This window comes from Panicum virgatum, chromosome 4N (assembly GCF_016808335.1).
Source record: "Panicum virgatum strain AP13 chromosome 4N, P.virgatum_v5, whole genome shotgun sequence".
In the NCBI taxonomy this organism is placed as follows: Eukaryota; Viridiplantae; Streptophyta; class Magnoliopsida; order Poales; family Poaceae; genus Panicum; species Panicum virgatum.
Genome location: NC_053148.1, coordinates 46238302 through 46248080, shown reverse-complemented (window position 1 = coordinate 46248080; position 9779 = coordinate 46238302). Strand labels below are relative to the sequence as shown.

Sequence of the window (9779 nt, the reverse complement as noted above, 5' to 3'; positions counted from 1 at the left end):
GTTGGCATCGTGGTTTCTAGTCAGGTGGGAGGGTGAAAAAAGAAATAAATAACAGAGAAGAGTTCCTGATTTAAGTTTTCAAGAGGTAGAAGGATATAAATATAATTTTGTTTCTCTCTCAGAGTTCCTGATGTAAGTTAGATCTGGATTTGGCAAGTAAATTATGCCAAACTATTGGAGATAAATTTTTTTTTACTTGGCATATCTTTTTAGAAATTGACAAAACACAAAATATGCTAAGTAAAATATGGCAAACTCTTGGAGATTTTTGCTTGCTTTGGCAGGCTGGGTTGGGTTCAGAACCGTCCGCACCGGCGCTCCCGGCTGCCGCCGCTGCCATCGCCGCCGCCTCTTCTCACCTCGACGGCGACTACTACTACTGCAAGGGACCCGGGCACGGGTCTGACCGACATCTGATTACACAATCCTCCTCAGGTCAATGCATCTCGATTCCGTTGGACAGAACAGAAACGGAATTGCTGAAAACTGGCAGTTCTTGGATCATAGTTAAAGATGTCTCGAACAGTCTATTGCCATTGCCGAGAAGCAAACCAACAAACAGTTTACAAAGCCACCATATCTCAGTACAACTCTACAGATTTACACTGGAACCATTCCAGAAACTTTATTTTTGTTTTATTCATTTGAACAAGCGGCAAGTTTGCTAGAGTAACTAGCAGGTCACTCTTCATCCTTGCCAGCATAGTAATGGCGGAATACACATGAGAAGTCCTTGAGTTCGCAGCAATCCCCGCAGAGCTTTCGGTAACTACAGAAGCACCAGATTAGTTGTGCAAGAAAAGGAAAAGGGAAAACATCTGGTACGAGGTGAGTTATAGACTTATAGTAAAGCAGTGGAAAGAAGTATTTTACATTTCAAGTGCCTCAGAGCCCATGGGACATTTGAAGCCGACTCCAGATGCAGAGGCCATGGCCAAATCCAAATCTTTAGCCTGCAGAGGGATGCAGTCCGTGGACCCAGTTTAATCTGATAAGCTCTTATTAGTTTTTTTTAAGGGAAACTCTTTTTCTTTGGAAGTGTTTCTGAGGGAAACCTTTGAAACGGCAATTTGTCAGAACAAGAGACGAATATGAATCAGTGGTAGGCAAGAAATTGATATATCAGGCACAACAGCTTGTCCTTAGTTGAATTAACTATCAAACGTGCACTTGATATGCTATAAAAGATTTCGAACAAGCAGGGAATTTACTACCAAAATGTACCATTAGTTTGGAGGTGAAACCACCGTCATAGTTCCTCGATGATGGCACGCCCTCCATAACTCCGGGAACTGGGTTATATGTGTCGCTGTTGAAGTCAACAGAAAACAAAACCACAGAAATTCAGATGACACAACATAAAAGCTGATCTTAGGAAACTAGCTTCTACACTTCATTAAACTGAGTAAAACATTGCAGCCACACTTCCAATGCTCGAGGAAGTAATTCTCGTAATCTTTGCAACTAAAATTGCAATTATATGAGAAAAGGAGACAATACCTACTCCAGCAGCGAGCACTCGAGCAATTGAAAATGTCTGTAAGAGTGCTTGCTTTGATCCCAAGATTCTGACCAAGAGCAAAGGCTTCTGAGACCCCAAGCATGCTGATCGCCATTGCCATGTTGTTACAGATCTTTGCAGCCTTAAATTTTCAATATCAAGAGTGAGTTGGAATCATCTGGACATTGATAATTATCAGCCAAGAGTCGGGGTTAACAAAACTTGCCGAGCCATTTCCAGCCCCACCGCAGTAGATTGCCCTTTTCCCCATTGAGAGAAGTAGGGGCTTGGCTGCTAAATATGCTTCCTCTAGACCTCCTACCTGTACATCATTGCTTGAAACATAATGGTTTTCTTGTCTGATCAAACAGCTACAAGTCATGACGAAAAGCAATAATACCATGAAAGTTAGCTTCGCAGCTTCTGCAGCAGGAACACCTCCAGAAACCGGAGCATCCAGAATCAATGGGTTTTCAACGTAGCCTGACCAGAGACAAAAGGCACATGTGCGCAGCTCAAAATTCGATGTTACCAGAAAGTTAGATTTCTAGTATCAATTGTAGCCGACAGCAGAAACAATTGATATCATTGGTAATCACTTCTGCACATTTAAACTCGAGTATGGCCATCAACTGACAATATTGATTGTGAATTTAATTTATTATGGTGGAATTTAACCTTTATTTTCCTTTAAATGGCATCTTGATATGGCCGTCGATATCTTTCTTGATGTTTGCGGATCAACTGTAGATGAGTCTATGTATAACCAAGGTCCAAGGTGGCTACCACCACCAAGCAAGCCATTAGTTCCATTGTATACCTCTAAAACCTGAAGAACATCTGTGAACATGGTAAAATATGTTCCAGGAAACAAAATAAGCTGTATTTGTAGAGATGGTTGGATGTAGGACTTGTTGCATAAAAGGACAATTACTGTTTATATCTGAGAGCATGATTCAAGCAGTGAAATCAAGAATGGGAGTAACATGCAATCGACTTACATGGGAAGAGGAAGGAAGCATGGTAATCACGACATCACTCGACTCTGAAACTTCAAGTGGAGACTGCTTTGTGGGGATTCCATCGTCTGAGAATTTCTTCATCGAATTTTCATTTCTGATGTGGCATATTTAGCGATTATTGGACAAGGACGTTCCATTAGACTAAATACAAGAAGGCTTGTTTTTTCATCGCTAAGCAAACAAATTTTGAACAAGAAAATGAATTTTATGACCAAGAACATGTAAGAATAGGCAGGGACTTACATATCATGAACAGTCACTTTATATCCAGCCGTAATCAGGTTCCTTGCCATATGGGATCCCATATTCCCGAGTCCAATGAATCCTACATTCTGAAAAGCACCAGCAACTCATGAAAACCAATATCCCAGCCGCGGAACGGGTAAGCTTAGGGGAAAAAATGTCAAAGCACCTTCCCTATTTTAGTTAAGTTCTCGTAGACGTTCAAACCAAGTCGATAATAGTGTGTGCTGTCATACGAAGCCAACCAGGCATCACGGATGCTGGTAGAAAGACCATAAGAGGTGAGGGTAGAACGTTGAGCACCTCCAGCTGAGACGGAATCGAAGCAGAAGAGAAGCCCCGGAAGAAGCTCCGACCCCATCTCTGCACCTTGGAACCGACTCTCCATCCGAACCTCGCCATGCCTTCCGCAAGACCGCAGGAGAAGAACTCGCAATTAGCTGACAGAGCTGAAGGAGGGAGAAAAACATGAACTTGATTGTCCGCACCAAGAACAAATCTTGTTGGCTCTTAGACCAATCTATCCAAAAGTTAGGGTTCCTTACCAGGAAAAGGATTCGCTCAATGCCACGTCTGGATGAATTCTCCGGCCGGCGTGCGGGAGGTTCGGCGATGCTGGGGCTGGCGCCGGCGAAGAAGAGGAAAGATGGAAATGGTGAGTGTGACCGATGCTTGGAAGTTAGCTGCCTCAACACATCATTTCTCTTGTCTTTGCCCGCTCTAACCAAATCCGCTCATGATTGTAGGGACTTTCTTGAAATCTTTAGCAGCATGCGTAGCACACTAGAACACGCAACTAGGAAGCGCTATGAAATCTCTCCTCTCGCTCTGTTTTTGTTTGTTTGTTCGTTTGCTTGCTTGCCATGCCAAGGTTTGTCTAATATTAATCCAGAAAACTCATGGCATCGAATAAAATAATTGGACAATTTGATCTTGGAAATCAGAAATTTGGATATAGAACACACAGTTTGGACAATTTGATCCTGGGAATCTGAAATTTGGATATAGCTAATCAAACGAGATACTAGTTTAGCTACATTTGCCCATCGGTTTTAATTCGGTAGCATGATTGCTAAAATTATGTTTGCTGGTCTGCAAAATTCCTGCATGTAGCTAGTTAATGCAAGAACCTGCATTACCATTTACCATAACCTATTGTCATAGAGAACATGAGAAGAACCTGAGGAACAATCATCACCTCCATATTTTATTCAACCTCTGGCATTGGATACAATTCTGTGGTTCACAGCTAAGACAACTGTATGGCAATACACAATCTGAATATTTTTCACCCGCTGACTAGGAGCCCTCAGTATGGGGAAACTATAATTCATTTATGTATATCTATATTAGGGGGTAAATTCACAACTACAAGCAGCCCTCGCTTCACTGATGTACTTTGTACCATCCGATCTACTAAATATACAACGAAGAAACCATATCTGATGTCAAACTACTAGACTAATAGCATGAACATTGCATAGCTGGTTCATCTCTGCGTGTTGTGTAAAGACAGCCGTGATCACTCTTGAGCTCTCCATGTGGCCATATAGCCTCACATGCTGTCTACGTGAAGATATGTTCTTTCAGGTTTCTGTTCTTGCAATTGCGGTACCCAAGTCCAATGAGCTAGCTCCTATACAGATAAAATAAACAGCTGCACACCCGTAACACTATGCAATCTGCAGAAGACAACAGCAAGATAAGAGGTGAGCATATTAGCTTTTAAGTACACACAGATGATAAGTTTTAACACTACTCAAGGGAGATGGGGGGAGAGCGATAGACCACTACTTCTACTTGAATATGCTGTTGACAAACCTGAATCATCAAACAGCATTGTTCCCAGAATTGGGATCATGCCCTTGCTGCCTGTCACCATTATCATCATTTGCACCATTACTACCAGATTCTGGATGCTGCGCAGCATTGACAGCCTGCTGGGCTAAACGCTGATTCCTCCTAGCTCTCCACCTCAAATACTCTACTAGCAGAGAGTTTGTACTAATAGCAATCCCAAACCCAGTGAATGAGGAGAGTAGGACTGCAAGGACTGCATTCACTCTCAGCTGCAAGTGATAAGATAATAATCAGCACAGCACAAACATTTATCCGCATCAAATTTCATCAAAGAGAAGATTTCCATACCACATTGTAGAAGATATGAGCAAACAGGATGACAATAGCAAACTGGAATGAAGCATAGGCCCATAGATAGCTCTTTGACACTGTAGGAGCGAATAAAAGATTGATTTTAGTGGTGGCAAGAAGAAAACATCACCATATAACAAAAAGGCATCCCTAAGAAAATAGGAACAGATTAGGGGGCTTTTTTGTGCAGATACTGAAATCAAGTAAATTCCCACTAATTCCTTTGCACAGGGTTACAGACCAGGGTGGGCAAAGTGAACTATAGCACTTTAGATCTCCAACCTATCACTAAAGACTGAAAGGCATTCAATTTTCTCTATAAAGTAAGCTAGTCTTGTGAGGCTGCAATTACTTATTGTAAAAATATGAATGGAAAAATATGAGTATAATTAATTACCCATAGTGGATGCTATCATAGAAGAAAGGAGGCCCAACACACATGAGAAAGGCAATGAAATTGCCAGTGCACGTGACTGCAAATCCGTAACCTGATCAATAAAAGCCACTTTTACAAAATTGAAACCAAAAGAGGAGTGCGGTGGGCCATTCAAAAGCACCAGTAAATGAAGAAAGCAAGGGACACAAACCAGAAGTTGTTCCAAGAAACAGAAGTACGCAAGCATGCTAACCATCACCAAAATTGGAATGTCCTGCCAAAATCTGTTAGAAAGTGAAGTCAGAATGTCAGATAATGCTCAACATGCAAAATCATCGAGAAGTAAAATGAAAACAAGTAGAGTTCCATCTCCATAGCATGATAGCATGAATCCCTCCCTCAACTATCTTTGCCTTTTTCCTTACCTGTATTGTTGAGCTGCTCTCTGCTGAGCAGCATTCGCTATCCGTCTGTTTGCAGTTTGAGTTGGTATCCTCAATAAAGTCACAGGAAGATTCTGAACTTCTTGTTTGCAGACATCACATATCTTGTTTCCCTTGATGCTAAACCATTTGACAGCACAATCTTGGTGCGCAAGGGCAAGTTCTCCTTTGCAGCTGCACTCCATTTTAAGTGTTTCCCCTCCTTCGTTGAGTTCAACAAAACAAATTCTGCAGACTGCCTCTTCTTCAGGAATATCTTCGCCTCCATCTTCAGGGACTGCCAGGAACTCAACAATGCACTTCAATGAGCACATGGTGCTTTGTAAAATGAGATTCAAACTATGAAAGTATACGAGTAGATGATTGTAAGAGTATATACCATCACCAGTTTCTTCAATGACATCGTTTGATGTTGTTGTATCGACTGGAACAGGTCGTGGAGTTGTTGGAATCACACGGATGACACCTAATGAATCTGCTCTTCTCAAACTTCTGTTTTTGCGATTTCCTGGGACTGAAAGCGAACGCCTGATTTTTGCTTCGACTTCTTGATTCTGCTAGTAGCATAAAGCATATTTTAAGAACAAAATCTTAATGTTCAGCATTTTAAACTGGTTCAATGTGAAAGGGTATCATCTAGGATTTGTATGGGCACATATTTTGCAGAATAAATATGTATACTTACAGATGTAGTTGGCAGGCTCTCTAATTGATTTACTGGAGAAGAAACCTTGTCGTTAGTTCCAACAGGCGTGACTGGCAGAGAATGTGTCCGTTTTGCCGATAAAGAGTTCATAACCTTTCTCAAAGAAAACGATCTCGCTGTACTTGGGTTATCCTGCTGGCCTTCAGATGGTGTCCCAGGATTCAGAAGGATCACCCGGTCACCTTCCTGGGCTGAACTCCTTGACCTGAAACTGTGCTGAGGCATGATGTTCTTGATAGATGATTTTGTTCTCGTTGAATTAGGTCTTGGTGGCAAACCAGCTCTTGTTGAACTGGGGCTGGAGGAAATATTAATTCTTGTAGAAGTAGGTATACTGGTATCCAAGGTCCTGGCTGGTATTTGCAACGAAAGGTTTGGCCTTCGCGAATTAAGGCCAGGTGTAGCTTGGGCACTGCCATCCTGATCCGATGCCTACACATTCAAGCAGACAATACAGTAAGCAACGATGGTCAAATAACTTAATCAGCTTGGTAGACGAATGAACTGAAAAGAAGAAAGAGCCCCCATTGCTTCCATAAAAGGGGAAAGAACTATAATTATTCATGACGCCTCGACAAGCTCATGAGACTCATCTTAGTCTTAACTATAAAGACATGGAGGAGTGACAATACCAGACCGCTCCCTTCCTCCCAGTCTAAATTTAATCAACACACTTACAGAAGAACAGAAACTCAAATGGGACGTAACTGAAACATAATAATGATGATCTCTATTGGCTTTCCTGGTTCTAATTTTTCTGACTGCAGTACAATCACATGGACAAATCATAACATTTAAAATGCTAGTTTCTTGAAGGTGTAATGGAGATAAGTCATGTTTGTGAGATGCTGAATCTGGTATTCCCTTCGTCATAAGACGGGTTCAACTAATTATGCACGAAATTCAATTCTCCAACCACACATGTGACGGCATAATCACAGAGCCTGGAAATATAGCTAACTCATTCAGCACAGCAGTTTCATCATAAAGGGCAGCACACCTAAAACAAGAACCTAGTCCAATTTTGGCCCATGTGACAAGGTGGCAAGTACACGGCAGCCAAGTTAGGCAAGCAGGAGAAAATCAGTGACAACCGAGGGAAAACTTTAACTGCCTGATGAGGCAAAGCAGGAAAGATTCCATCTTCCGGTCCTAATCTAGTTTGCCCAAAAGAAAGAAAGAAAGAAAAGTGGAAGAGAAGCGCAAAGAGCATAACAAAGATTCGCCCAGCTCGCCACAATTCAGCTACAAAGCTCGTATCTTTTGAGTGGTAGCAGAAAAATTAAAAATTAAGCTCCATTATGGATTCAAGGAGGAGTAGGAAGATATTAATGGGCTCCGCACCAATCGCCGCGCGGGCAGTAAGAAATTAGCAGAGCACGAACCAGAACTGTGCTAGAAATGGAGATAGAAGAAGGATCTCAGGGGAGGAGGGCAAAGCTCGGCAGGGGGGGCATCTCACCGCGCGATCGGCGGGCTCCGGGGACGGCCCCTCGGCGTTGTCCATGTAGGATTCGATGAGTACGAGGGGGAGGAAGAGAGAGAGGAGGGAGGAGGAAGAGGGAGGGCAAGTGGTGTGGGGACTGGTGGAGGTCTTGTTGGGCGGCTCCGGAGAAGGGTTTATCTTTGCGACCAGTCCGGCCAAACCGGAGGAGTCCGGTTCCGTTATACTGTCCGGCCGGTTACCGGTCGGAACCGGTCAAATTTAAATTTGAATTCAAACTTCGTCGTTCAACTGGTTCGTACCGGTATACCGGTCGGTTATACCGGTCGGTTTGGCTGGTAATCGGTCGGTTTGACTGGTAATAGGTCAAATTCAATTTTTTTCTTTTTTGGTTTAAATTCAAATGCCCGCAAAGTATATTAAATAAATGTTTGTATAACATATTTTAGTCTAAATGAACCCTCCAACCCTCTTTTGTACTACTATTACATTATATTTGTATATTTTTGTATGCACGTTTTTTTGTTTAACTTCAAATCCCCGCAAACTATACTAAATAAAGTATTTTTAGGAATTTTTTGGGAATTTTTCATTTTTTTGAATTTAAATTTAAATTTTGAATTTGGTCCGGTTTGATACCGGCCCAAACCGGAATCGGGCCGGACCGGTTCCCACCGGTTAGGTGAACCTTGCTCCGGAGCAGCGGCCGGGTGTAAGGATCACCGGGGTGTCCGACCCTAGAGGGGAGGGGGTGAATAGGGTCGCCAATCGCTTTTTAACCTATGGCTCAAACTACTTGCATAAGATAAACCTAACACGTCCTACACATGCTAGTTATGACTAAGGTTTATCTATACTACTCTCTACTTACCCCTAAAAAACTTGCAACCTAGCTAATCCTAATCAAACTAACTAGGAAAGTAAATGTATGCAAGGTAGAGTAAATGCGGAAACGTAATGCGGTAAGTAAAGATGTAAGTGCAAGAGGGATGCAAACTCCCGAGTAGACACGGTCATGTAACGTGGTTCGGCATAAACACCTACGTCCACGGGACACCGAGGCTCTTCCGATCACCGTCTTGCACTACGCCACCAAGGAGATGCCGGCAAGCAAAGGAAAGTGCCCCTAAGACACCGAGTCTCGTGCACCGCCACCGTCTCTCTTGGTCACCCGGCCGTAATCCACTACGGAGCTTCTCCACCAAGGAGGGGACCTCCTCTTCCCCCGCATAAAGTGTCGTTGCCACTCCACACCAAGACGGAGGGTCACACGACGGATCACAAGTTGCTTGCCGCAGCAAGGCTTCTCTAAAGGGAGCTCTCGCAAGAACTAATCCCTATTACAAGCACTGAGCACTCTCACAAGTGTGCTTAAGCCTATATGATGTACAATGAAGCTCTAGGATGGTTGGAGATGATCTTTTACTCTTGTATGTTTGTATGGTCTTCAGCACTCTCAAATGAGCCGTGGGGTGGCATATATATAGCCCACACACCCCAAACTAGCCGTTGGAAAAAGGCTGACAAAAACTGCTATCATCGGTTAAACCGATGCTCCCATTTTTGTCATCACCGGTTTAACCGGTGAGTGCATTTCCCAACTAGCCGTTATACTTCAACGGCTACCTCAATCGACCGACGTAATCAACCGATGCAGCATCGGTTTAACCGGTGAGTGTAGTTGCTGAAAAACTAACTCTCTGGACAACTGCACCGACGTTCACAAAGACACAATCGTCGGTTTAACCGGTGTATAGATTTTCCTCTGTCTTCATCTGTCAATGCACCGACGTATGCAATTTCTTTAGCGTCGGTTCAACTGGTGTAAAACCCTAGCCTGGTGTACTCCAAGTCAATGCACCGACGAGTGTAAAACACCCAACGTCGGTTAAT

General features: G+C 43.0%; 2 protein-coding genes across 5 annotated transcripts; both read right to left on the bottom strand.

The window, feature by feature from the left end:
• Nucleotides 1-476: 476 nt before the first annotated feature.
• LOC120668435 (probable 3-hydroxyisobutyrate dehydrogenase, mitochondrial) lies at nt 477-3618 on the bottom strand. 3 transcript variants are annotated; one of them, XM_039948140.1, is made up of 12 exons: nt 3312-3497; nt 3070-3170; nt 2936-2993; nt 2767-2855; nt 2503-2617; nt 2180-2330; nt 1902-1984; nt 1728-1823; nt 1501-1643; nt 1225-1309; nt 874-953; nt 505-769 (listed from the first exon to the last, which is right to left on the bottom strand). In XM_039948140.1, exons 4-12 carry the CDS (start codon nt 2826-2828, stop codon nt 682-684), a joined length of 903 nt encoding a protein of 300 aa, XP_039804074.1. In that variant the 5' UTR covers nt 2829-2855; nt 2936-2993; nt 3070-3170; nt 3312-3497; the 3' UTR covers nt 505-681. The 3 variants fall into 3 exon arrangements, with proteins under 3 accessions (XP_039804072.1, XP_039804074.1, XP_039804073.1); XM_039948138.1 differs by having other exon boundaries at nt 477-769; nt 2936-3215; nt 3312-3618; XM_039948139.1 differs by lacking the exons at nt 3070-3170; nt 3312-3497 and having other exon boundaries at nt 2940-2959.
• Nucleotides 3619-3947: 329 nt separating this feature from the next.
• On the bottom strand, nt 3948-8064 carry LOC120668433. 2 transcript variants are annotated; one of them, XM_039948136.1, is made up of 9 exons: nt 7905-8064; nt 6422-6874; nt 6116-6293; nt 5719-6013; nt 5505-5577; nt 5315-5405; nt 4915-4994; nt 4588-4835; nt 3948-4448 (listed from the first exon to the last, which is right to left on the bottom strand). In XM_039948136.1, exons 1-8 carry the CDS (start codon nt 7947-7949, stop codon nt 4596-4598), a joined length of 1455 nt encoding a protein of 484 aa, XP_039804070.1. In that variant the 5' UTR covers nt 7950-8064; the 3' UTR covers nt 3948-4448; nt 4588-4595. The 2 variants fall into 2 exon arrangements, with proteins under 2 accessions (XP_039804070.1, XP_039804071.1); XM_039948137.1 differs by having other exon boundaries at nt 6116-6290.
• Between the last annotated feature and the right edge of the window lie 1715 nt (nt 8065-9779).